General features: G+C 36.2%; 4 protein-coding genes across 4 annotated transcripts; 1 reads left to right on the top strand and 3 right to left on the bottom strand.

Annotated features, from left to right (window-relative positions):
• The first annotated feature begins 167 nt into the window (after positions 1-167).
• Positions 168-2,064, top strand: LOC104818577. The gene is made up of 2 exons (XM_010548206.1): positions 168-857; positions 1,465-2,064. The coding sequence occupies exons 1-2, from the start codon at positions 732-734 to the stop codon at positions 1,693-1,695; spliced, it is 357 nt and encodes a 118-aa protein (XP_010546508.1). The 5' UTR covers positions 168-731; the 3' UTR covers positions 1,696-2,064.
• A 1,269-nt stretch (positions 2,065-3,333) lies between these two features.
• Positions 3,334-6,068, bottom strand: LOC104818576 (probable protein phosphatase 2C 61). The gene is made up of 5 exons (XM_010548205.1): positions 5,781-6,068; positions 4,987-5,241; positions 4,462-4,579; positions 4,151-4,374; positions 3,334-3,833 (listed from the first exon to the last, which is right to left on the bottom strand). The coding sequence occupies exons 1-5, from the start codon at positions 5,976-5,978 to the stop codon at positions 3,654-3,656; spliced, it is 975 nt and encodes a 324-aa protein (XP_010546507.1). The 5' UTR covers positions 5,979-6,068; the 3' UTR covers positions 3,334-3,653.
• Positions 6,069-10,925: 4,857 nt separating this feature from the next.
• LOC104818575 (BRISC and BRCA1-A complex member 1-like) lies at positions 10,926-12,811 on the bottom strand. Its single transcript, XM_010548204.1, has 3 exons — positions 12,479-12,811; positions 11,644-11,805; positions 10,926-11,552 (listed from the first exon to the last, which is right to left on the bottom strand). The coding sequence occupies exons 1-3, from the start codon at positions 12,737-12,739 to the stop codon at positions 11,040-11,042; spliced, it is 936 nt and encodes a 311-aa protein (XP_010546506.1). The 5' UTR covers positions 12,740-12,811; the 3' UTR covers positions 10,926-11,039.
• Positions 12,812-14,131: 1,320 nt separating this feature from the next.
• Positions 14,132-18,932, bottom strand: LOC104818574 (far upstream element-binding protein 1-like). The gene is made up of 6 exons (XM_010548203.1): positions 18,526-18,932; positions 18,008-18,291; positions 17,725-17,805; positions 17,581-17,652; positions 17,346-17,465; positions 14,132-15,414 (listed from the first exon to the last, which is right to left on the bottom strand). Exons 1-6 carry the CDS (start codon positions 18,875-18,877, stop codon positions 14,386-14,388), a joined length of 1,938 nt encoding a protein of 645 aa, XP_010546505.1. The 5' UTR covers positions 18,878-18,932; the 3' UTR covers positions 14,132-14,385.
• Positions 18,933-27,686: the final 8,754 nt, after the last annotated feature.

Here is a 27,686-nt window from a genome sequence, read left to right as displayed (position 1 = left end):
TATTTTTTGAAAAATTATCTATTTTTTTATTATTTTTTAAAATCGGTTTGATTCGATAGTTTCAGTTTTTTGGTTTAGAAAAATCATAACTATTCGGTTAGATTCGGTTCGACTATAAATATGTTTTATACGTTCGGTTATTTTTTTAATAACCGAAAGTACCACCCTCTTCGGTCTATGGCCTCTCTCTCAGCCTCTGAATCTTGTTTCTCCTCGCTTTCGCTAACACTTTGTACCTATCGACTCCTCCTTCCTTCATCGTTTTATCCATTTTCCAGTGTCATGTTAGCTTTTCTCATCTGCCAATTGCACCGGGGTTTCGCTTTCATTCGATCCGACCGGTCTGGATTTCCGGGAAGAGCTTGCTGTTATGCATCAATGTTTGTCTAATTTGCGTGTTGAAGGCGTCTAGCGCTTTTGCTCATCGAGGGTTTATCTTCAATCATCGTTTTGCGAAATAGACCCGTATGTGACTGGTGGCTTGCCTTTTGAGATTTTTTTTTTGTTTTCGAATTTCGCCTGATGGACGTCTTGTTTTGTGTGAATTTCGCTATTTTGGAATCTGGGTTTTCACGATTTTAGGTTGAAATGGCTGGTTGAAGAACTTTGTGGTTCTTTTGGAAGGTGTTGCTCTGTTTGATGTAGAGAATCAGTCAGATTAGATGATTTGGGTTTGAGAATTCTTGTGACAAAAGGGTTGTGATAAAGAGAGGAAAGACGATGATAAAATAATGGAGCCGTTGTTTCCTCGGCTTCATATGAATGATGCAGTTAGAGGAGGGCCTAGGGCTCCTCCCAGAAACAAGATGGCTCTTTATGAGGAGCTTAGTGCCCCTTCTCCGAGGTTTAATCATCAGGTATTGTCTCGTTGCAGATTCTTATGTCCGCCTCGTGGGTTCTTCAAAGTTGTTCTTCTTTTCTAGTGATCAATAGAGTGCCAAGTTCTTCCATTTGATTCCGAGAAATCGAAAGAAGGAGTACAGATTCTTTTTTTTTTCGATTTAGTAATGTTCTTGTTGTTATTGTTGATTTGTGGATCACCATTAGCTCATAGTGACTTCTCTGCACATAAAATTACGCCTCCTTTGGATATTATGTGTCTAGTTATCATATATAGCTCAAGAACAATGGATGAGTTTTTCTAGCAATTCAAGCGGATGTTATTGTTGTGCCCGAGATGTCGAAATCAAGTTATGATTTTTTATGCCTGGTGTTTCTTCATGTGTTATGGCCGAAGCCCTTTGATATTTTTTTCCTGTATACCTTTTTCCGTTTTGTATATTGGGAAAGGCCAAATCTGGATGGATGCCTATGCATTTGTAGCTACCCTTGATGGGCACAAGATCTGTTGATCTTCTGAAGTTTCACGATACTACTCGTGATTGGCTTGAACAAGGCTGTCGGGGTTTGATTACTCGCGAACAAGAATTAACTTTTTCTTTTCTTTGTTTCCTTTCCTTGCAGGCTTGCAGCATGGAAAGGAACCTATATTTCCATTCCAGCATCAGGTATCTACTTCAGGTCCTCCTCGTCCAGCGGAGAACTTTGTCATTCAAAAGTCCTGTATGGATAATGTACGATATCTGCCACGACATGGTCAGAGGAAACTGGTTGGAGAGGAAGATGATATCATGGTTCCGGTGTTTCTCAACTCGGGAAGGGTGCAGTCTCATGACAGAAACAAGAGTGGAATGAACAAGGAGAAGCCTTCTCGTATAGTGGCAACTAGCAGTAATCGTTCAGTTGAGATCCAAGGAGTGAATGGCAAGGCCTCTAAGTAGAATGGTTCTTCATCTGCTAGTTCTAGACAAGAGGTTAGAGATCTGAGTAAGGAGAGTCCAAGACGAGGTACCATGATTAGCATTTTAGATATGAGCAAATCCATAAATGGGTTGGATCAAGATGGCTGTGAAAATGTTGTGAGAGGTACCGATAATGGAGATGATTCCCGGTTCAAGAGGCGTCCCTAGGCGCGCCCCCAGCGCGACTCCGCTTGAGGCATGTGGCGGCCGCCTCTTGGACAGAGCACAAAAAAGAAATAAAAATGGCAGAGTTGTGCAGTTCTTTCGAAAGAGATTGTAGAAGATGAACAGTACAGACTTCAATACACAATTAACTCCTCCTAAATGTCTAGTCAGAGTTATTAAAAATTAAAAAAAAAAAGGTCAAATTATGAGAACAAATAAAAAAGGGTGATGGAATCGAGAAACTCAAAAAACCTAAAAGCAAGTATGACTAAGTAGAAAGCTTAAAAAATATACATATATATTAACTATAATTATTTAAATATATAGTTTTTATAAAATCATTTATAAATATATATCAGTTATAACATTTTCGATGTATTTCAACTTTAGTTTATTATGATTAATTTTTTATTTTTTATTTTTAAATAATAATATAGTTTATATTGATATAGATTAATGCAGTATATATATTATATTGAAAAAATAAAGAATTATTTATGTATATGTAAGTATAAATGTATACTATGCATATTAAACAATATGATTTATAACATATATGTTATATATTGATACGAAAATGATTTATGCGCCTCGTGTCTCGGTTTTTTTACCTTTGGCACATCGGGACGCCTCGCGTTTTTTTAAACAAAGGAGAGATGGGAATCATCATTCAAGAGAAGAAGGTCATATCAGTTCAGATGAAGTTATTAACGATCATGAACGCAAATATCTCTCTCGATGATGTGGTGGGATTGATAGGTCAAAAGCATTTATTGGAGGTATCCGTCTTTGTTTTCGTATTCACGGGTTTTAGAGAATTGTTATCTCTATCTTTGTCTCGCAACAATGCAAAGGGTATCTTCGGGAACACTCCCTCTCGGTTCCTGACCACTCCTTCCGCTGACAACAACCTCGGAAACAAGCAGTTACTGACCGCAACAACCACCACGATCACAGCTGTAACAATGACGATGCCATCGAGAACAAAGGCAGTGGCGAGTGAATCGGTCGCGAGGATTTTCCAATCAATCAATCAATACAAGCAGAGCGCAAACATTATGAGTCTTCTGTTTGAGTTTAACATCGTTTTTTTTTTGCATCGAGATGGTTGATGTTGTTATCCGAATAACTCTGATGGATTGCATATGGTTTGTGGTGGAGATGATGATGATGATGATGATGATGATGATGATGATGATGATGATGATGATGATGATGATGATGATGATGATGATGATGATGATGATGATGATGATGATGATGATGATGATGATGATGATGATGATGATGATGATGATGATGATGATGATGATGATGATGATAATAATAATGTAAACATTGTTTTCATTGTTTTGCTGCTTTTTCTATACACACTACACCTCCGTAAATACGATTTTACAAATAAGGGAATACTAATTTCATTTAAGAATAAATGTGCATAGAATCTTGTTAAACTCTCGAGAGATTTCGCAGTTGGCAAACCTAGAGCTGCGTATTATAAAAAATAACATGATAGAAAATTATACAAGCATCACTTGCAAATACAAACGAATTATTTAAAAGAAGCAAAAATCACTCTTTATATCGTGAGAGACAATGTATGATTTTTTTTTTAAGTAAAATCGTATATACGCTATATGTGTATATATATTTGTTGTCCGTGTTCTTTCTTAGTGTTGCTGATGATCAAAGCCTCTTGTTCAAAGAGAGACACACAACGGATATGTCATCAACTTTGGCCGCCGGAAACTTCAGTCTCCATGCTTCGGCCGCCGCCTCGGCCCCCGCATTGGCTGCCGCTCCGTCGTCTCTCTCTTTTCCCATCACTACCTTTGCCACTTCCTCGTTGCTAAGCACATCCCACACCTAAAAATACACATACAAATTTAATTGTTACACGAATACGTATAAATATTTGTTAGTTTATATAAATACATATCCCTCCGTTTCTAAATAGATGACGTTTGAAAGAATAATTTTTGTTAATGAATAAATATCGTTTTTTATTTTTTATGTGATTTTTTTAAAATAAAATTTAAATTTATCATTGATAACGTAATTTGATAAGGATTTATATATACGACTTTTTTTTAATAGTTCATTTAAAAGCGTGAAAAAATCTAAAACGACAATTATTTAAAAACGGAGAAAGTACTATTCAGTAGTTTTTTTTTTGTAAGTACCCCATCGGATGCAAGGACCAAGAATCGGTCGTGATGAGTAATACGATGAGTAGAAACGTCGGGAAATTCGATAACACCGTAGTTTTTTAGGACGAAATCGCCCAAGGCTCGAGACATGGCGAGCCCCGGATAATCTTGGAAAGGTAGCCAAACCCTTTGAATGTGAGGCTCTGCTTCAAGAGCTAGAACCCTACCGTTGCGTTTCCTTATTCTCTCTGCTTCACCTATAGGCCACAGATTCCATGATCATATACATTAAAAACGGATTAAACCGGAATAAACCGGATGCACCTATGATAACCGGGGCTTACTTGGGACACTTGGCTTGAGATCATTGGTCAATTGGAGAGCCTTTGCTTCTCCTTTCTCGTTCGCTCTTATAAGCACGGCCCTTGAGTCTCCCAAGTTGGCTACCATCAGTTCTTCTCCCTGTTCCAAATTTTAATAGTCCATTTTCATTGGTATTGCACTAATTAATTATACGTACTATACAGATAGACGTATATATACATATATATAATAGGATGGGATAATAGTTGTTTTGTTGTAAAATTTTTCGAATATTGAAAAAAAAAATGTTCGGCTACAAGTTTCGGTTAATTTAATAAGAAACGGAAGTTTAATAGGAGAAAAAATTTGGCAAACTTCGTTAGTCTCTTGACTATTATTATAGAACAATATGTTAAAATTTTAAAATCTAAAATTAATAAGATTAATTTTTTTATAATAAAAAATATATGTTTCAATAGTCCCGCCAAATTCGATTTCTTGATGTATATATATGTATGTATATATATATATATATATGTATATGTATGTATTAACGATTGAATTACCCGGGTGACAGCAAGAACAGCGGTGGTTCCACTGCAGGAACAGTCGAGGGTCTTCTTGAGATTAAGGATCTTCTTGTCGACGGCGGAAAACGTATCGTGGCAGATGCGTTTCCACTGTCTGGTCGGCCAAGTGTTCATATTTCCCAGCAGGACGGCGGGCAGTTGGTTCCTCGCGATCTTGCTCACGCAGTGTCCGTTGTCTCCGTGCCCGTCGAACACCCCGCACAATGCCCCTCCTCCTCCTCCCCCGTACCCCTTCATTGGTTTCCAAAGATGCGAAATGACTTTGGTATTAAGACTGAAGGATTTATGGGAAAAGTTCTCCATGTGTATAATACAAACTATAGATTCAAACCCTCAATATATATGTATTTACAATACTAACTCAAAAAGGAAATCCTCTAACCTTTAGATTATGAATGGTAGAGGTTTCTAGAGTTTTTGAAATTTAAAACACAAAAAAAATAATAACCAATCAAATTTCTATAAATTTAGTTGTCTTAAAAACCCAAAAAACTAATTTAATGAAAAAATCAAGTAAAAACCAAAAATTCCATGTTATGGATTTATAAATATTACAAAAGCCAAAATCTGAAAACTAAAATCCAAACTCAAAATAAAAACCAATTCCATTCCATGGCTAGGGTTATTATGAGAAAATCTACAACTCTTTTTTGGAGGAAAACAATACGATTTAGTTTCTTACAGTATTGTAAGAATAATATTCATCAACAAAGATTGAAAATAACCAAACATAAATCCATACTTGTAACAAAAAGGATTTGTGATTATACCAAGTGGAGGATTGCGGAATCTTGGTTGAAGCCTTTGGTTCCAGGCAAAGAACAGACGGAGCCAAAGCCTTCGAGACTCGTCCCCAGAACGACGTCGTCTTCGGAATACAAGACGGCGTTTTCTTGTCCGTAGTCGTTTATCTCGTGAATCTTGTTGCGTTCCGAAGATCCTCCTGAGAGGCACAAACACCTTACCATCTTTTTTTGGCGGCGGAAAAAAGAGTAGACGGTGACGTGTAATGTGGGAGAGTTCGATACACGGCTTTGCTTATGCTCTCTCCCTTCTGATCCACGTCTTTATAGGCCCCTTCGGATTACGAAATTAATAACAATATTTTTTTTGATACCCGACTACCATATACGAAGATCTAGACTAATTCAAAAACCGGGAACTAACTATATGATTTGAATTACACACTTTCTCTACAAATTTAAGGTTCGAATAGGTGACGGGATAGACATTTTGCGTCTCTTTTCATCGGTTGAATTACCAAATTTAGATAAATTAATAAAAATATTAATGAATGATATGTTATGTAATAGACAAAAATGTTATGTGGAATCCAAGATTTTGGGTAGCTCAATTGTTAAGAAAGTCAGCAAAATTCTTTTGCAATCTGGATTCAAGTTTTTATTTGGGAATTAGTATTCACATGAATTTTTCCGATTTTTTGGAAGATATAGTCGAACTAAAGATCTAATGAACTTCCAAATTATAAAAAAAAAAATTATTACGTGGATGCCTTGTTTGAATAGGTGGCAATTATGAATGAACAATTATTATATGAATTTTCATCTATATTTAAGAAAAATGTATGAAGCATTTATTAGAGAATATTCTATCTTAGCCGCCTCAACACCTATCATCACATGCTTTTCATCATATTTGTTGACGTTGTTATTTGATTCTAAATATAACAAATTTCATATTGATGTAATAACGTGTATATGTATATATATATATATATCCACTTAAAAATGACATATAGAAATAAGTAGATTTAAAGTGTAAAAGAGGAACGTTTTTTAACATGAGAAAAATAAATAAAAATCTTTTACGAACCGAAATAAATTGAAAGCACTAATATTATCCGGATTTATTATCTTGTATAAAAGCCACACAACAAAAACTAATAAGTGTCCTTTTTAATTTCAAATAACATGTATTAAAATAAAATAAAAAAATAGTTCAAGGAATCAACTGGTAGTCTAGTTATGATACTTAGAATTAATTAAATATTACACCGTTTGGCAATTATGTAATCATGTGGCTCCTAATGGCAGGATCATGATATTGCAATTAATTTATTCAATTTTTAATTGAAGAAATTCGTTGAAAAGTTTATCTTACTACCCCAAGATTCAATTGAAAGGGCATACGATTAGGTGTAATGACATATGATCAGTATCTTAAACCAATAATAAATATACGCAATGATATTAATTACGACTAATTGATTTAAGCTTTAAGATAATAAAATTTGCCGACGGGATTCTCTGTCATCGTCCAACTAGCCCGTAACATATTTTATGTTTAGTTAAAGGAAAGTCACGCGCCCAATTATTTCGAGATTCGACAATTGGCTTCTTTGAATATATATATATATATATATAATTGTTAGAAATGACATTCTCAAATAAAAGTATGTAATTTAGAAAACATTTCTAATATATTTTTCGTAGGTTGGAGTTTTTTTTAACCTTTTATTAGGATTTATAATTTGATTTAAAATTTAACTAAAAATTATTTTTTTCACCAAACAAATCTTTGATCTTTAGAAACCCAATTCTTCAGAATACAGAAATTTAAATATAACCTAAAAAAACTGGGTTTATAATGGTCGGTACTTGAATTAGTTTAGTCTTTCTGAACATGCCAAACAACATTGTCAACTCGAGCAAGTTTTCAGTTATATATATATATTATAATCTTAACAATTGTCTCAAAAGCATCTAATTTTGGATTTATCTTACAATATCTTTATCACATATTTGTGCGATATTTTTTTATGTTATAAAAGCTACGTCTAACATAATTTACTAACCGATATATAAGAAATCCTGAAAATTTCATATTAGATTCAATTTTATTTTTTTATTACTTTTATATGCTTAAATCAAATACAAAACAGTGTGTTTTTAAATAATCCAATGTCATTGATGCACAATCTATATTGCTTCTGTAAAAAAAAAATACTCGGACGTGAAAAATTATTGTGAATTGCTAAACTTTTTATCCAAATTTTTTGACGTATACGTATTTTAATAAAATACTTTCATAAGAACAATAGATGTAGTTATAATCATCATCATCATACTTGTTGTTGTTGTTATTGTCTTTGCCTTCACCGGTTTGTAATTGCCTTTAATCTATTTGATCCATTATACATTCTATTTTTTTGTTGCTTAAAAATAAAATATGGTTATTAATTATTTGGATGGAATACGTGAAACATTATTTAAAGATTAATTAGGAAAAGATATGGCTCCTAATGTGATAATGATATGTGGTTTGACCAAACAATTTCGGTATTATTTATTTGATTTGTAATTGAAAAAAAATTGAAAATAACCCTAGATTCTATTAGAAAGACACATGAGGTGGCGTCTCGGAGGATCGAATCTTAAATAAATAGATTCCAAATTTAATTATAAGTCAAACCTCATTAACTTTAGTTTTATTTCTAAATACACGTATACGCTACCGTACGAAAAGTCGCTTATGCCGTCATTATAAGGAATCCAAATGCATTGCAATAGATTTATCTTAATAAAAATTCCATAAATTCAATATTTTGTGAATTAGAGTAAACAGAAAAAAAAATTAATATGCAAACAATAATTACATTAAAAATAACAAAGTTTTTTCACAAAAACTCATTAACAGTAAAAAAACCATAACAGAGATCTTTGAATGATTATAGCTTTTACTTCGAGTTTTTCGATTTAATTTTTCGTTTTAGTTGATTTTTTTTCATAAAAATGTTAATTTTATATAAAAAAAATTCATTTTTTTAAGTTTGTAATTTTAAAAACTCCAAAAAACTTTTGCAACATATTTATTCAGATGTAGAGATCATATTAAAAAAAGGAGGTAGATAGGATTTTTATTAATAAGATGATATTAGTTCAACTTAACTATTTTGACAATATAACCATTTTGTAACATGGGTATCCGTGCAGCATAGGCTGGCTTTGTATTCAACTTTAACATATATATAATATTAACCTTTCATACAAAAAAAAGATGATATTAGTTAACCAAAACCAATATTAGGTGACTCAACCCAACCGCCAAGGGAGCAAAGTTTTTTTCCAATCCGTATTCAAATCTTCACTTGGTGAAAGACATTCACATGAATTTCTCCGATTCTCTAGGAGATATAGTCGGGTCAAAGACCCGATGAATTTTCGGATTATAAAAAAATGATAGTAATTACCCAATTTGAATAGTTCAACTAGTGAAATGGAGATGTAAAACGTCTGTCATATCCTGAGTTCAAGGTTTAAATTGGGAAGAGGAGTGTAATTCCAATCACATGGTTTGCTCCTAATACCGGAATTAGTTTGGATTTCGGCTCAAGATAATCAGTTACCAAAAAAACAAGATAATATTTATCTAAGATCAAATGGTTCAACTGATAAGAGTTGAGACAAAGTTTCTTCCCAATTAAAGTTTGACTCTCCATTTTAAAAAAAAAATATTTACCTGAATTTTTTCAATATTCTAAAAGATGGAATTAAGTCGAAAGCTCAATAAACGTCTGGATTGTAAAAAAAAAATATAGCGGTTCAAAGCAAAAACCCGTACTACCGAATTTGGCATCGTGTCTTTGGTTTAAAAGCTTGTAAATCACTACTTTGGTTAGAAAAATATGTTTTTTTTAATGTTTATTTTTGTATATATTTGTTTTAGAAAAAATATGTTGACGTAGTAGATAATGACATCTTTTTTGACCAATTATTTTAATACTTTTTTTTTATAAAATTTGAGATTACCCCAAGATTCAATTAGAGAGGCACATACATGATGTGTCGTCTTATAGGATCTTAATAATAAATAGAAAATTTAACAGTTAGTAAACGTCACCAATTCTATTTTTTTTTAATTATAATTGATACCTATAGAGTATAGGCTATTGTACGAAAGTTGTACGTGACATCCTCACCCTAAACCCAAATGCATTGCAACAACAACAAGCATTTTATTTTATTTTACAATAAATCTTAAATCCAAAAATTATAAAAACTATAAATTCTGCAATAATTTCTGCTAACACCTTACTCTAAAATCAACATAAATATCTAATATATGATTTAATCAGTACTATTTTTTTTTTTGTGAAATTCGAGTTCTGATTCACAATTTTCATATGAATTTGGTTGAATTAGCATATACTAAAAATTACAAATCTGGAGAATATTTTGATAAGTCATCTTTTTTTTTTCAACCATCAAGATTATTCAATTAGTATTATATTTCAGATAACCATAAATAATTTATAGTAGCTTTCCGTGACCGCCCTTTGGTTGGCAAGATAAGTCGGGATATATTTTATTTGATAGCTTATCATTTTGATGAATCACTTAATTCAAATTAAATTATATGAAAATAATTTTATGACGATAAGCATATAAATAAATAAATAAACAAATAATGCGATTAGTTGCCAAGCACAAGTGTTATCTTTTGGTGATCTTCTTTGTATAGAACCCAAGGGTTCTAACCATGAATCCTGCGCTTTACAAAAAACGGTGATCCTTAAACGTGATTTGAGCTAGGGGTGACACGGATTTTGGTTCGGGTTCCGTTCAACTTGATTATATTAGGATTTGATTATTTTGATTTTAGAAAAATTATAACCAATCAGTTTCTACATTAAATTCGGTTTAGTTTAATTATATTCGACTTTGATTCGATTTGGTTATGATATAAAATAATTATTTTTAAAAAAAAAATACAATTTTTCGATCATCTTTTTATCCGATTCAGTTCAAGTTCAAAATCGATTTTTTCGGTTTTAGAGAAATTATAATCATTCAGTTTTATATCTAATCCGGTTTGATTACGGTTATACATTATTCAGTTTGGATTGATTCGGTTATTAACCAATTAAATCGCCCCTAATTCCAGCTATGTTTTTCCTCAAATCTTGTGATAAAATTTCTCCGATTCTTTATTCGGATGCCGAAACCCTAATCGGGCCCCTTAGACCCATTTATTTCCTAAGTTTTCTAACCCAATAGAAACAAATAGATCTAGGCCCACTTATTTCTTAATTCCCGACCTAATAATAATAATAAAACACCCAAAAACCAATAACGATAAACATAAAACATAACACAACCCCGAACCTTGGCCAAACCTCTCGGCCCTGGCAGAACCTGGACACTCCTCGGCCGTCTCCTCTCTCGGACACTTCTCCTCTCCCGGACCCTTGTCGGCTTACCGTTCTTCTCACTTGTACGTGAATCTTTCATGTAACGGTGGGCTATCAGAGGCTTGGGAGTGTCGAGATCATCTTGAGCACACCGTTGTTGAGGATGCGATAACAGGACAGACATGGACTCGAAAACAGATCGTGCCAGCCCTTGCCCGCTATCGAAGATGTACCCTTTGTACTCTGAAACACGCCTCACGGTATCCACAAGAGAACCGTACACTTCTTCACAGGGCTTATCGTGCAGGTGCATAACATCTAACGTGAAGAGCTTTTGATTCACAGGCCAATCATGGGTCGGTTTCACGGATGGTCTGCAGTACACGACAACCTGTCCGGAAAATAAAAGGGTATTTTCCTTTTTTTTTGTTTTTGTTTCAGGAAACGGTTTAGGGAATACCGTTTGCAGAATTGAAACTTACCAGCCTCAAGATTCGGTCCTGTGCTCGAGATTTTCTGGCTTCGTGAGCTGCTAACTGGAAGAGAAGTGTGAGATCTGCTTGACCACAGGATGAGGTAACAGCTGACAATCCTCGTAAGGCAGAAGCAGCAGATTCAACATCACTGGTGAAGTCTTTTTTAAGCTGAAAAGTTAAAATGCTTATGGGATCGGTTAGACGCAATGCCAAGTTATAAAGACACATCAAGTAAGCCTCTCCCGCTGGTTAGAAGCTACAAACGGAACAAGAATATTTTTGCTACAAATAGTTGAAGAGAACGTTCAAGAAACATATTTCACCATAAGACAGGCCAGAAGGCCTTTAGGTTGTTAACCCACTTCACATCAACTAAACTAGCACCGAGGTTAACGGGGAAGAAACCTTAAACATGAAATGGGATGTCCCTGGTTCGTGCCTAAGGATCTTCTAGTCACCACATCATTCTTAGAAGAGAAAAATACAGAAACAATTCAGACCACACTTGACCCTTTTTCACTATGAGAGAAGAAACAGTAAGCTCACATGCTCCGGCAAATATATACACAAAAGACAAGCTATTAGAGATTCTTTTTTCTTTGCTAAAACCGCTAAAAACCATGGAAACCTAGCAGAAGCCGCAAATGAGATGACAAAATAACGCGTCATTGGATTACCCGAATTCCCAAAATCCGAAAAAGTATCGAAATTGAGGATCAACCCTCTTCCTGAATCCTAATCCGTAACAAGAAAACCGAATTCCTTCCCTTGAAATCAAAAGCGGAGGAAAATACCCAGAATCAGAAGCAACTCAGAGACCAACAGGGTCAAGAAAACAAACCCAAGTGGCGGATTCAGAAAGCGTAGCAAAAGCAAATCGGTGATCTGGGTTGATCGAGAGCTTGCAATTGACGAACAGAAGAATCGCTTGCTTGATGCAATCCAACCTCATCAATGGCTTCCCGTTTGATCCCGTCGTCTTCATCTCCATCGTCGATGCCGCATCCACATCTACGCAGATAAGAATGTCTTCGTTGCTAACTCGCGTTGGTTTCAGCGCGTACCTACACGCTCGGGAAGCCGCCGATCCGTCTTCCTTCATCCTCAGACTGCGTCTCCGTCTCCGGGCTCTTCACTTCGATCTGGGAATCAGAGAGATCTTCTACTCCTTTACTCCTGAGAGTTCGAAACGGTGCGTTTTATATGTTGGCCAGAAGGGACAAAAGTCAAAATACTAAGCGAGACTCGAACGGGGGATATTTGCCCCGCTATGGCCAGACCGGTCTACGGTTCACCGGTTAAGGAAATTAGAACGAAAATGAAACCATAGATGATTCGGTTAGAAAAAATCTGTATACGAAAGCAAAATCTAGTTCGGATTGTGTGACACATTAGCTCGGTTCGGTACAGTTTCAAGGATTACGATTTACCGGTTTTACCGGTTTACAGTACTAGAACCAAATTGAAACCATAGATAAAATGGTCTATTCCGGTTAGGAAAACTTAAAACAAAAACGAAACCAAATGAATATGGTCTCACCCTCACGTGCGATATATCAGATCGGTTAGGTTCGATTTTGAGACGAGGGACAAATGGCAGTTTTCGTAAATATTATACGATATTTTGGTTAAAATTGGATATGGATTGGTTGTTTGAGACGGAATTCGGATGGACGGTCGAATAATCCATCTCATCATGCCCCATCTTATGCCGTCATGATTTGGATATCTGATTTCAAATCAGCAAAACTCTGTTTTTGAACGGAACATTAGTTTTAATGTGACTCGTTCTCCAATGTTTCAGACTAAAATACCATTTGAGTTTTGGAATGACTCTGTCAAGACCGTGTTACTTGCAAACCCATCACCACTATGAAAAGCACAGCATAGGAGGTACGAGTGGACGTTTTAGAATTCGGTTCAAAATTTTAGAGGTTCAGTTCCGGAACGGTTTATTCGATATTTTAAAATTTGTACCAAATTAGTATCATATATTATTCGATTCGTTCGATTCCGGTTTTGGTATGGTTCAGTTTCGGGTTTTGTTAAAAAAATTTAGATTTTCTTAAAAAAATTTCGAGTTTTCGAAAATTTTATAAAATTCGGTTCACTTCGATTGTAGAAAATTCGATTCTATAAAAAATATATCATTCATAATTTTTGGACAGTACCGTTCAGAAAAAATTCCGAGATTTTTGGTTCAATATCCTAATAGGAAGTCCATTTGTCTTCGCAGGGTAGAGATAAAAATTCACCATCCGAATTCAGCGTCGCTTGATCTTTATCTCCGTCGTCAAGTAGGAAAAGAAAGAGCTCGTGGAGAGACGAAGAGGAAGAGAAGATGGACGAAGCTCAAGCCACCGGACAACAACCGAAACAGAAGACGCCCAATCAATTTTACCAAATCTGTTGAACCGGTTAATGTCATCTAAACCGATAATTTATATAATCTCGGTTAAGTGACCTAACATGCTCATGTAACAAATTTTGATGCTGAGTCTAGAAATATCATATATTTTGAATTTTCCTTAATAACAATAATAAGACAAAAGCATTATCTAATAAAAAACATGATGGGGAACAACTGAAACGGGAGAATACCAAAAAAAAAAGGGGCCGGCCAAACACAAAAACATAACTAAGTTTGCATCTCTCTACCCATGAAAATAAAGTACAAAAACTATACCTTACCTCAATCCTTAAGGGACCGCATAGCATTTCGCTGAACTTATTAAAACCTCCGAGGGATCAGCTCTTGGGCGACGCTTTGGCTCCTCCACTTTGTTGACCCCCCTGCGAACCCGGCGTCCCACCACCGCCACCGGCAGGAGCAGACCCGTCGGACGAGTCCCCTCCTGCCGGTTGCTGCATGTATCCTCCGTACGAACCATATGGAGGCGGAGCTTGGGGGTAGCCTTGCTGACCATAAGTTGGTGGCGGTCCATACCCTGGTTGCGGACCCGGTGCAGCGGCATAACCTGACGATGGCGCACCGGACGCCGGTGGTTGGGAATACCCAGACTGGCCACTGTAGCTTCCCGGAGCACCCGGAGATTGTTGGCTCTGACCATATGCAGGAGGCGGCTTCTGGATCGGCGGGGCACCACCATAGCCCGGACCATAACCAGAATGAGCAGACGGTTGGGTTCCGTAACCAGCCTGGCCAGTAGAAGCACTACCCTCAGGAGGGTAGGCAGCTGCATTAGGGCTTGGCTGCTGACCGGAGCTGTATCCTGATTGGCCTGCAGGTGGAGGAGCTTGAGATGAATCTCCCTGTCCACCTCCGTATGATGGAGTTTGACCCTCTTGGCTCGGGTTACCATAACCAGATGCAGAGTAGCCTTGTTGCTGATCATACCCGGCTTGACTGTATTGTTGATTATATGCACCATAAGCATCTTGATGGTAACCCTGACCAGGTTGGCCGTAGCCAGATTGATGCTGGTAGTAATCATAACCCGAGCTATCAGTTGGAGGGGCTGAGCCACCGCTGCTCTGCTGCTGCGAAGGCGGATTTTGTTGTTGCCCGTAATAATCATACCCGCCTTGTGGGGTCTGCTGAGATGGTGGGTAACCACTGGATGTTTGTTGCGGAGGGTAACTTCCGTAAGGCGATTGGTACTGAGGTGAAGGACCAGAATACCCTCCCGGTTGCATGTAACCATAACCAGGCTGTCGCATTGGCGGGCCACCAGGAGGTGCCCAGCTTGACGGGGGTCGTGCTTGATAACTTTGCGGAGGATATCCTCCACCCATTGATGGGTTTCGAAGGCGGTTCTGCAGAAAGTGACGAAACAAGAAATAAGCATTGGTGTAACGTTCAGGAGAATAGAAGAAACATGGCAGGGTACAAAGCAAGAACACGTGTATACAAAGACATAAGCAGATAAACAAGCGAAAATTTAATGGGAAGCATAGCATAGAAGGAGCACCATTACCAGATATGTTCACAAGGATCAACCGAGTTCATATCATATTCTAGAAGGGTAATGAATGCCTACATACCGTACTGATCGGTGAAATTATTGGGTTACTCCTGCAGAAGCCCATCCCTTTCCCTATCCGAGGTAATAGGTGCACAAAGAACCAACAAACGCTATATAGAAGTTCTCCAAAACAAAAGCAACAAATACATACACATATATATGGCACCTAAGTTCCGGAGAGAGATAGTTCACGACAGCAAGTACTTCTATAACCAACTAAATGGTATCATTTGTAACATGTGACGCCCATGGAAACATACACCAACAAACACAAGCTGTGATGCGTTCCCCTTGGTAGGATTAAGCTAAAAGTCAATTGTTTCGAAGAAAAATTGAGCAAATATAAAATCGATATGTCAGTACAAGATTGCTGCCAAAATAAATGGATTATAAGACTCCCATATCAGTCTTGCACCTCAGGCTATACCACTGAGAGTTTCAAAAACCGATATACACTAGTCACAGCTTAGTAAAGTCGCCCAGTTCTATCATCAGAACCCAGATACTAATGAACTTGCAATAAGAGACCTAAAATGCTTAGACAACGAAACAAAACCCTTGACAAAAAAGAAGAGGGGGGAAGCATCTTCTCTCATATAATACCAAAACAGACCACCATAAAGATTGAAAGCAGGACTAAAGCTAACGATAAAAAGGTGGACTTCTATTTGTTGCAATATTCAACAAATTGCCAACAAGAAAACATTCATAAATCCTTGTGACCATCCAGAATAGATCTTAAACTAAACCAACACACAGAAGGATCATCGAGAATAGATCTAAACTAAACCAACACACTGAAGGACCGATTTATCCACAGCACTGCTGAAGAAACAAATGGAGTCAACAACATAAACATCTAGCAGTGAAGTTTGCAAAATTACTGCAAGTAAATTCATATCTACTGTCTTCCAGCCAATTAAACGAAACTGAAAACAAAAGGGGTGCGTGGATGTGAGATTTTGTATATACCAAAAGTTGAGATACTCCCACTGTAACAGTGAACTGATGGAGATGAAAATGTTATTTATGTAGTATTAAATTTTCAATTGTGATTCCCTCCGAGAATATATCTCAATAAAAATATGTTGATCATAAAGGATGTATCTCTCGGATAAATAAAGGATTGGAACATCTTAAAATTGATCATAAAGGAGATGAAAATGTAAATCGAAGAGGAAACAAGATTAATAGAAATATGTTGCCTTGTAGCAACACTAGAAGAGTTATGAACCTCAGGGCAGAGCGGAAATTACCACCGCATAACTACGGGAAAGAGCAATATGCAAACCAATTAAAACTTCAAATAAAGCGTCAGAGACAGATATAAAAACATAAAAAAAAATTGTGTATCTGTTAAATGGAAGATAGTAAAATCTAAAACCCTCTTCTGGAGCTTTTATGAAAGTATGAAAACAACATTGACCTGCAATCAAGAGGAAGGCAAGAACTACATACTCCATTGCAAATGCATTTTACTCTTCGCATTGGTAACGGCATAATGGTTGTGAAACCAAAGGAGAGACATAGGTTTTCACCATGGTTAGTACTTAGCATGCAGACAAGTTTATTTTTCATGATATAATTAGAAAAGTGACTAAAGGAGACCTAATGCTAACGTCATGAAAAAAGCAAGAAAAACACAAGACCAGATCCGCACAGATAAAAGGTAGGTACCGGAAGGGGCAGGTAACCTGTACCAAACACGACAATCAAACATACCTCACCACTGATGACTTCATTAACCAATTGTTTGGCATGCTCAATCTGTTCGCTGGTTCCATCAATCTGAATAGTCCGTTCTGTTGATGTATCTCCAGGGGGTAGATGCAAAGGTATAACCTGCAGATAAATAAGGGTTGGCAGATGTTTTACAAGCTGGATGCAAACAGATACATGGGCTAAGAGTTCTGCCATCACCTAACAGCCAATTAAATGCAAGGAATAAAAGACAAACCTGAATTCGAGCTCCAGTCTTAGCTTGCATAGATTTAATTGATTCACCTCCTTTACCAATCACAAGACCAACCTGGAAGTAGTGTGTGCATTACATATCAGACATGGGCAACAAGAATCTGTCAAATTCCAGAAGACCAAGTACCTTGTTATTAGGAACTTTCATCACAAATTGCTCAGATCCTGCATGTCCAGTCATCCTACGTGACATTCCACCTGCCTCGGCCTGCACCAAAATTCAGATATTTCACATTAGTAGACCAGAAACAGTAAATAACCCTTGAGAAGCCCAATTCCAACTTCAGAACCTCCATGATGGAAGAATGGAGACAACAAACAATGCTTGTCACCATCATTTGCTACAGGTCATATCACATGAAATAAAATATTTTACAGAACGAGAAAAATAATAACAAAAGAGGGACTACTTCTTGTAGGACGTCATTTATCAACTGTTCTGCCTTTGAAATCTGGTCTGGCGTGCCTGACAGCTCTACGGTCCTGGTTGGGGCATTTGGGTCAGCATCCATGTCTCGGGTAATCTGAATCTTGGCTCCTGACTGGAATTGAAGATATTTAATCGTTTCCCCACCTTTTCCAATGATAACACCCACTCTCATGTTTGGGATCTCAATCTTCTTCGTAGTGCCCTGGTAGCTACCGTATGAAACTGGTATATTCGACGAAACCGAGCCTGAAAGAGGCTTGCCATCTGCAAAGCATAAAAATGAGGAGCGGAACCTAATTTTCAGATCCTAGATAATCCAAACGGAAAACACAACATACAGTGCAAAATCAGGATTTTCTAGCTACGAGAGCATAAATGAAGCTAAGAGAACTTAAACAAAAAAAAAGAAGGTAAGCAAACAACAGATTTATCACGTAGGAGCAGTCGAATCTAGGTAAGAAAAAGCGATACGGAAGATCCAGAAAACAAGTTACGCACCAGAAGGACCGGAGCTAAACCCTCGGTCGCTGGAATCATAGGAAGCGCCGTTGTCGACGCGAGGACGCTTGGCATCGGCGCTATTGAGGAGACGAGCCGCGATCTCCTGAGCCTTCTGCTTAGCCATCTGGATTTCATCCATCGGAGGCGGAACGCTGTTGTAGGAAGGCGGCGGAGGAGCAGCAGCAGCGACGGCTAGATCCGGCGATGCAGACGGGATAGGGCCGGAGGAGAAGCCGGTGGGTCTGCGGATTCCGGCCGGCGGAGCAGGAGTGGTCTGCTCCTCGTGCTTGCGCTTGTGGCTGATGGGGGCGTCGACGATGCCCGAAGAGTAGTGCGATTCGTCCGCCATGGGGAAGAGAGAGATTCGGTGATGAATGAGAAAAAAAACCCTAGAGGCGGAGATAAGGAAGAGAGAATCTCGGCCTTTTATATACGAGGAGAGCACCTGGCTTTTTTTTTTACTACGGAGTTTTTTTGGCAAGTCAACCAAAGAAGAAATTTTTTTTTTTTAAACAATTCATTTAAATTCCACAAAATAAAGATTATTATGGAGGGAGTTGAAAAAATATGTCAAAACAAAAATTTAATTTATGAAATATCTTGAAAAAGTTGATTTTGTAAGTTATATTTATTTTTTAAAATATTGTAATCACTAAAATTTAAATATAACTTGTTCCAAAAATCCAAAATAGCATAGCAACTAGGGGTGGGCGAACGGTCGGTTACGGGTTAATCGGTTACGGTTATTTCGGGTTCGGTTATTTCGGATTATTAAAATTCATAACCAAACGGTTAATTAATTTTATTCGGTTCGGTTCGGTTCGGTTTCGGTTCGGTTCGGCTCGGTTTTGTCTATTTAAAACTATAACCAAACTATAACCAAATAAAGATTCGGTTCGGTTCGGTTATAATATTTAAAAAATCAATTTATTTATAATTAAAAATATTCAAATAAAATATAATATAAAATATTATCATAATTATTTTAACATATAAAATAATAATATCTAAATTTATATTTTGATATAAAACTATTAAATAAATAAAGATCGACTTTAAAAACAATAATAACAATAATAAAATATGTTTAAAATATAATAAAACAATGATTAAATCAAGAATATAAACAATCATATATGTATATAAATATATATAAATGAAGATATATAAACGGTTCGGTTCGGTTCGGTTCGGATTCGGTTAACTCGGTTTATAAAAAATTATAACCAAATGGTTAATATTTTTTAATCGATTCGGTTCGGTTTCGGTTATTTCGGGTTTTAAAAAATCTTAACCAAACGGTTATTTAATTTTATTCGGTTCGGTTCGGTTCGGTTCGAGTATATATCGGTCGGTTCGGTTAATAACCGAAATACCCGAACCGAATGCCCACCCCTAATAGCAAGTGTTGTTCAATAGATTTATAATAATCGGAGTCGCCTGACCGGAGCTCTACATTCGCCACAATGTTCGCAACTTTCTCTTGTCCGAAATCCAGATAGCAGGGTGGTCGAAAAAAACTCAAACTCACCACCACCCATGGCAGTCTCCATCGTTCCACTTAGAGATATCACTACAAAAAAATGATCATTTCCAATGGGTAAATCTGTTGGAAATGGCCAAATTTCCGTAACGTTTCCAACGGATTTCCAACGGATTTATCCGTTGAAATTTCATCGTTAGAAATCGGTGTCCGTTGGAAAACCGTTGGAATTTTCAACGGAATTTCAACGAATTTTTCCGTTGAAATTTTCCAACGGATTTCCAACGGATTTCTAACCGCAATCTCGGTTGAAAATTTTCAACGAAATTTCCAACCGCAATCCGTTGGAATTTTCCAACGGAATTTCCAACCGCATTCCGTTGAAATTTTCCAACGAAAAATTCGAAACATATTCCCGACCTGACCCGACCTTGACTCGACCCGACACCAACACCGACCTGACACAACCAGACCACGATCCTGAAACTCACTTCCCAGTAGGTCACCCATCCTTCCACTGTTCCAACTCAATCCTCCTTAACCCTGGAGTTCCAAGTAGAACTCATCCAACTCCTCCAAGTTAAACTTCTGATATCATATAACATTAATATATATACATATATAAATATTTATACATATTTACATAAAATACATATATATATATATATATATATATATTTGTTATATATATGTATATGGTTAATATATATATATATATACTTATTCGTATACATATATGTGTATATATACACATCATATTTGTATATATAAAAATATATAAACACAAAATATATATATTTATACATATATAGATATATAAATATATAAAATATTTGTTTATACGTATATATACACCTCCTTAATAAACATATATATATACGCATATATGTATATATATATTCGAATTCATATAAATATATATATTTTTGTTATGTATATGTATATGGTTAATATATATATGTTTATTCGTATACATATATGTGTATATATATACATCATATTTGTATATATATATATATATATATATATATATTTCAATTAATTTTTCAATTAAAATCCAAATTTCCAACCGGCATCCGTTGGAATTCTGTTAGATTTTTTTAAAAAAAATTTTCAAAAAAATTTCCAACTGGCATCCGTTGGAATTTTTTTTTTTAATTTTCAAAAAAATTTCCAACCGGTATCCGTTAGAATTCGATTGGAATTTTTTTAAAAAAATTTTCCAAAAAAATTCCAACCGGCATCGTTGGAATTTTTTTTTTTAAATTTCCAAAACAAATTCCAACCGGCATCCGTTGGAATTCCGTTGGAATTGTTTTCTAACAAACATCCGTTGGAATTCTGTTAAAAATTTGCAACCGATTTTTCCAACGTTAATCTGTTTAAAAGTTCCAATGGATATCCGTTGGAAATTTTCAACCCAATTTTTCAATTGAATACGTTGAAAATTCTGTTTAAAAATTTTCAACGGGTATTTCCAACGGATATCCGTTGGAAATTCTCAACGGAATTTTAATGGAAATCGTCGTTGCAACGCCGTTGAAAACCGTTGGAAATTCGTTGGAAATTTTCCAACGGACAAATCCGTTGGAAAATCCGTTGGAATTCGAGGATTTTTTTGTAGTGTATCAAAAATGGATCGGGTTATACGGATCGACCCAATCCGACCCACTTATAAACCCAAATAGATTAGTCTATTTAGCTAATATTTTTAAAATGGGTTAAATGGTCAACCCATTAACTCCATTATATATTTAGTTAAAATTAAACTCATTTTGTAACTAATTAAAATTGTTATATTTAGATATATAAAAATTAACATATATAGATATTTATATATACGTATATATATATGAATTAAATCAAAATATTTGGTATCGTTTTCGAATCAAATCGTACTGAAAAATTCGGTTTTATTTCCGAATCGAATCGTATCGAAAAACTCGATACCGTTCCAAATCGAATCATACCGAAAAAATTGGTTTGGTTTCCGAATCAAATCGTATCGAAAAACTCGGTGTCGTTTCCGAATTGAATCGTATAAAAAACTCGATACCGTTCCGAATCGAATCGTATCGAAAAACTCGATAATGTTTTCGCATCAAATCGTGTCGAAAAATTCGAATCGTATAAAAAATTTGATATCGTTCTGAATCTTCATTCTTTCAGCCATGCTTCTAAGAAGCTCGTCGACATACTCTTTTAAAAGCATTTCAATCTTCCAAACTGTCATGAAATACAAGTCAGAAGTCGGATACTTTGAACCAGACATCATCGTTGTAATATCATCAAACGGCTTCAAGAAGTCATGTATTTTTTCTCCCCTGACCCACTCTTCAGTTGTTGGACAGAACTTATAATTTCTATCAAGGCTACCAAAAGCGTATCGGTGATTGAGAGCACTTACAAGCATCATATGAGTAGAATTCCAACGTGTAGCCACATCCATGCACAAAGAAGCTTTAACATTCCATTAACTTGTTCCACACATTCATCAAATGCTTTCATCCTTGCCTCTGATACTCTAACATATTTCACACTTTCTCTAATATTTTCTAGAGCATCACCAATCACCTTCAAACCTTCTTGTACTATAATATTCAAGATATGTGCCCTACATCTAATATGGAAGAATTCACCTTTGCACAATAAACTGTTTTGCAAAGAAAGTTGATGTTTCAAGATGTCTTGCGTACTATCATTGGTCGAAGCATTATCCCGCGTGAGAGAAAAGATCTTTTTCTCTATTCCCCAATCTTTCAAGCAACCAAAAATCTTCTTAGATATTTCCATTCATGTGTGCGGAGAGGCCAATGTACAAAACGATAGTATCTTGCTCATCAACTTCCAATTCTCATCAACGTAATATGTAGTCATACAAATATACCCCTCATATATGATAGACGTCCAAAGATCAGACGTTAAGCATATCCTACTACGAACATTATCCAATTGAAGCTTCAACTTGACTTTGTCATCCTCATAAAACTTCATAACATCGCTAGAAACAGTGTTTCTGCATATTATTTTGATATCTGGATTTGCATACCATAACGCCTCATACTCAACAAAAGTAAACGGAAACTCATGGCATATGATCAACTTAGCAAGCTTTTCCCTCTAAACTTTCTGATCTATCTTCTTTGTCCTTAACTTCCCCATGTAGTCAATCAACATATTAGCCACATTTCCAAACTTGGGCTTTTTCATGCACTACTTAAGATGTCGTAGTAAATGTGATGTCTCGAGAGATGAAGAAGCCGCATAATTATTACCACAATAGTTGCAAGTAACATTTTCATTATCAATTCGAGTCATATGATTCCAAATAGTGGAAGTCTTTTTCCGTTTTCTACCACTTACTTGAGTTTCGGTTTCTCCAGGTTGAGATAATCCAGCATCGATGTCATACTCCAATTCTTGATGTTCATACTCAATTGCGTCAGCATCCATTGCAATTAAAAATTTTAAACCTGATAAAAAATCATCACATATGAATAATATATATATATATATATATATATATATATATATTTCAACGAACAAGATACATAAATTTACAAAAAATAAATAATAAGCATAATATAAAAAGATATTATATGATGTTATTAATTTTAGAAAATCCAAGAGAAACTGAATAATCTAAAAGTAAAAGCTCTTAAAAATATCTAAACTAGATTACATCATAAAACATCGAAACAAAATGGTCAATCATTGATAACTAAAGAAGAATTGAATTATGATAAATATAGAATATTATCATTTACCATATAAAACACATGTCTCTTTTGCTCAATATATAAATATCACATGACGTATATATTTGATTAATGAGTGGCAGACATATGGTTAGGTAAACAAACATACATGATATGACATATATATTTGATTTGATATTTGTAAAAATAAAAAACTTACGTGTTATATAGAGAAAAAGTAATGTATGTTATGCATATATATATATATATATATATATAAGTTACAAATAACCCATGTGCCCTAAAAGTTTAATGTCAACGTGAGTTGTTCACCAAATCTGAATCGATGAGAATTCAGATAAAAATTTGAATCAAAACAATAAAATATCAAATCAATAAATTATTCACCAAATCCAAGAGCAAAAAAAAGAGCATGCAAAGGAAAAACCCAGAAACAAACGCAACTTAATACAAGTCTTTTAATTTTAACATAAACATTACCTGATTTAAAATGCAATAACATGGTGGTGGTGATGATGATGAAACCAAACCAATGATAAAAATGAATACAGGCAAACCCACCAAACAAAAAAATCTTTTTTTTTTCTGAAGGTGAGAGATGTTTACGGAAGAAAAAGAACAAATGGAGAGAAAGATTAAAAATTAGGGTAAAAGAAGGTTAGGGTTAAAAAAAGTTAGGTAAAGCTTTGGGTAGAAAAAAAAGGGTTTGAAAAAAAAAAACAAAAAAAAAGTCTCGGACATCAAGCCCGGCACGAGGCCCGACTAACCCAGCCCAATAGGCCCGTGGCCCATTTAGCCCGAGGTCCGAAAGCCAAAAGTTTAATGGGTCTATATATTTTAGGCCTATGTCCTTATTATTTTCGAGCGGGCTCGGGCTGGGTTTTGGGTTTCGGACTTTATTGACACTTTATTGTTTTCCGAAGATTTCTAAACTGACATCTGATATCAATTTATAGAAATCTCAAAGTAAATGAAGAGTCAAGTTCATTTAATAGGTTTCAGAATACGAAGAGACAGATTCATCTTCATTAAATAAGTTCATATGAACATTATTTAATGAATATATTACTTCATACGAAATGAATCTCGTATTCTGAAAATGTATCACATACACCGAGACTAATCTCGTGAATATAAACCAATAAAATAACTGAGCAATAAATAGGGCTGAAAAAATATACCCGAGCCTATAACTGATATATTGTTGGTTGTAATGCTCTAGGATGATCTTTGATATGACATTTTGACTATGTATTGATTCATTGGTTCATAAATGCATTACTTTTCCCGTTATATGATAGGCATGTTTGTTATATTTCGATATCCTTGAGTCATCTGCAGGATGATTCTAAACACCCTGATCAGTTGTCATTGTGGGAGCAATGATGAATTAAGATCAGCATGAGGTGTGATTGATGCATTGGACGCAAATCACAATCATGGGTACTTGTTAAGAATGAGTGACTGGATGACCCGCATGAGATTATCATATGGACACAAGTCATGACTTGAATCTCATATAGCGGTTCGTTCTTGGATCCTCAGACCTGAGATGTCTAGAGTATCTTATATGAGGAATGACATATCTTGATTGCGTCAAACGTCGTCTTTAACCGGATAATTATAACGGCATTGTTCAGATACGTTCAAGAATCATATGGAGATAGAAGACATGCAATACAGGACTTGTCACCTCCTTAATGGGAGAGATATCGCTGGGCCCCTCGTAGAAATCGGACTATGAAAACGCGTGGTCACGCTATAGATGAAGTTGCATCTATTTTATCAGTCGATCTTCCAAGACGAGAAAGCGGTTGAACTTGAAGGGTGGCTAGCTCCATGCCCTTGTTCAACACATGATATCATGAGACAAAGGATAAGAACTCGAGCTGTTACTGTCTCAGTTAGATCACCTCTAACTCTATTCAAAGTGGGTGGTCATGGCATCTTGGTAGAGGCTAACCATGACTTGTGGTTCGGGAAAGGTTTTCGAAGTCACTGCCACTGCGAATAGGCCTACAGAGTCACACACCATTAGGGATAGACTACATGTGAAAGAGAAAAATGCGAGAAAGGATAACAGAACGACGAAACGAGCATCACGAGCTGGAAATGTTCTAGGCGTGGAGACCGACCGGTACAGGACCTAGATCGGTCGGACCAACATGGCTCAAGACCGATCAGTCCAGACCCAAACCGATCGGTCTACGCATCGGGAGACTTTCCTTTTTTGCGATTTTAGGGTTTTTGGCAATCCTATTTAGCAAGCGAGACACCCCAAACCCTAAATAATCAACCCAAGATGTCCAAAACACATTCTAGATTCTTAGAGAAGAGTTCTCTTGAGATCTAAACCTTGGAATATCGATTCTAAGTCCCGAATATCGTTTTCTCTTCACAAATCCTAGCAAATTCGTTCCAAACCGTTCGGAATCCTTTCCGCTGGTGTGGATACGTGTAAAAGAGTTGTACTTTTAGTTCTTGGTAATTAAACAGGCTCCGGATCGATTACGAGGTAAGTATTCGGTTCCATCGGTGATGTATATGTTCTTTCGGGTTTTAGAACTTTGGTTGCTTGTGGCGTTTGACTAGGTTTAGATTATACTTCCGCTGCTTAAAACCTAGAAGCCAAACCCTAGATCAATGACATCGCATGCTAGAAAATCCGTAGTGAATCCCAACAGTGGTAACAGAGTCTGGTTCTCTGTATATCGTCGTGCTTGTTGCATGTTTGCATGATTTTAATCGTTAAAACGTGTGTAAACATTGCATCTACGCATATTTAATGATATTTTGATTGTTGAATGATGCATGGATGAGTTAGGATTAGGATGGCTTGACGGTGCGTCGAAACGGGGGTAAAAACCCTAGTTTTCGGGACCCGAAAGCACAATCCGAAGTCTGTCCGTCGTGTAAAATGATCGGTCCAAAGGTTGGACTGATCGGTCTAGAGTCGTGACGGCGGCTATTTCTTTTAGGTCAAATAAGGTTAGATCGACCGGTCTGGACCTCTGATCGAAAACGAACAAGTCGGATCACGTTCGACAGACCGACCGGTCTAGGTCAGGTCAAACCGGGGTCATTCGAGTCGGTTTGGTCTCGGTCTGAGATGCTGGACCGATCGGTCCAAAGGTTGGATCGACCGGTCTGGATCTCAGAAATGAAACGAAACGACGACTCAGAGCAGGTCCAGATCGATTTGAACAGGTCAGACCGATCAGTCCAATGTCTGGACCGGACGGTCTGGACCTCAGACGATCTGAGATTCCGAAATTCAGGTTTTTGATCGAACAATTGGTGTTTCGGATCAATTATCTGAATTGGAATCAAAGCCTCATATAATCTCAAGCTATTACTGTCCATTAGTAGAGTAACTATCAAGGTCTCGATCGTCATAGTTACGGGTTATGCCCTAGCTGAGCATGTCTGACTATCTTGGTGAGGTAGTATGGAGAAATCGTGATTCTCATAGCTCGAATATGGTTGAGCTTAAATTGGATTATCAAGTCGGACTTGGACCTAATGGTAAAGATGGGATGAGGAATATGCAGTGGTAGCGTATCACTATCCCATACTCATCTAGGAGTCATATATGATATGATTGAAGATATGTTGTCTACCTAAATAGCAAGGTTTTGAGTGTCATGCCCTAGCGGACTCAGAAACATATGAAATAGGGATCCTAGCTCACTTAGAAATTCATTGAGGGTGTCTTTATTAGTGGGAGCCTGTCATATTGCATCTATTGTCTGTGTTAGTATGTGTACTAAGCGGCTTGCATATTTTCTATCTGTTTGTATGTCTTTTTCTGTAGAATATATTTATTGCAGGAATCTGTCTAATCTAACAATGTGATCTATCCTTATGAAGGATAAACCTCTGACCACGGCTTCTAGATCGATCATTGATACTTATTGGAAGCATGTGGATGATGATCTAGACGTGTCTAGCTTAAT

This window comes from Tarenaya hassleriana, unplaced genomic scaffold (genome assembly GCF_000463585.1).
Source record: "Tarenaya hassleriana unplaced genomic scaffold, ASM46358v1 Cleome3, whole genome shotgun sequence".
Taxonomy (NCBI): Eukaryota; Viridiplantae; Streptophyta; class Magnoliopsida; order Brassicales; family Cleomaceae; genus Tarenaya; species Tarenaya hassleriana.
This window is presented reverse-complemented; position numbering and strand designations above follow the sequence as displayed.

Excerpts from the sequence above, each read along its gene's own strand:
- LOC104818576 (XM_010548205.1), bottom strand. The coding sequence starts at position 5,978 with ATGGTAAGGTGTTTGTGCCTCTCAGGAGGATCTTCGGAACGCAACAAG. Across the intron at positions 4,580-4,986 it reads CTGTTCTTGCTGTCACCCGG|GGAGAAGAACTGATGGTAGC; the intron begins GTAATTCAATCG and ends AATTTGGAACAG. Across the intron at positions 4,375-4,461 it reads TCTCAAGCCAAGTGTCCCAA|GTGAAGCAGAGAGAATAAGG; the intron begins GTAAGCCCCGGT and ends TGTGGCCTATAG.
- LOC104818574 (XM_010548203.1), bottom strand. The coding sequence starts at position 18,877 with ATGGCGGACGAATCGCACTACTCTTCGGGCATCGTCGACGCCCCCATC. Across the intron at positions 17,806-18,007 it reads TAAATGACGTCCTACAAGAA|GCCGAGGCAGGTGGAATGTC; the intron begins GTAGTCCCTCTT and ends ATTTTGGTGCAG. Across the intron at positions 15,415-17,345 it reads ATGAAGTCATCAGTGGTGAG|AACCGCCTTCGAAACCCATC; the intron begins GTATGTTTGATT and ends CACTTTCTGCAG.
- LOC104818575 (XM_010548204.1), bottom strand. The coding sequence starts at position 12,739 with ATGAAGGAAGACGGATCGGCGGCTTCCCGAGCGTGTAGGTACGCGCTG. Across the intron at positions 11,806-12,478 it reads TTTCTGAATCCGCCACTTGG|CTTAAAAAAGACTTCACCAG; the intron begins GTTTGTTTTCTT and ends TTAACTTTTCAG. Across the intron at positions 11,553-11,643 it reads AGGACCGAATCTTGAGGCTG|GTTGTCGTGTACTGCAGACC; the intron begins GTAAGTTTCAAT and ends TTTTCCGGACAG.
- LOC104818577 (XM_010548206.1), top strand. The coding sequence starts at position 732 with ATGGAGCCGTTGTTTCCTCGGCTTCATATGAATGATGCAGTTAGAGGA. Across the intron at positions 858-1,464 it reads CTCCGAGGTTTAATCATCAG|GCTTGCAGCATGGAAAGGAA; the intron begins GTATTGTCTCGT and ends CTTTCCTTGCAG.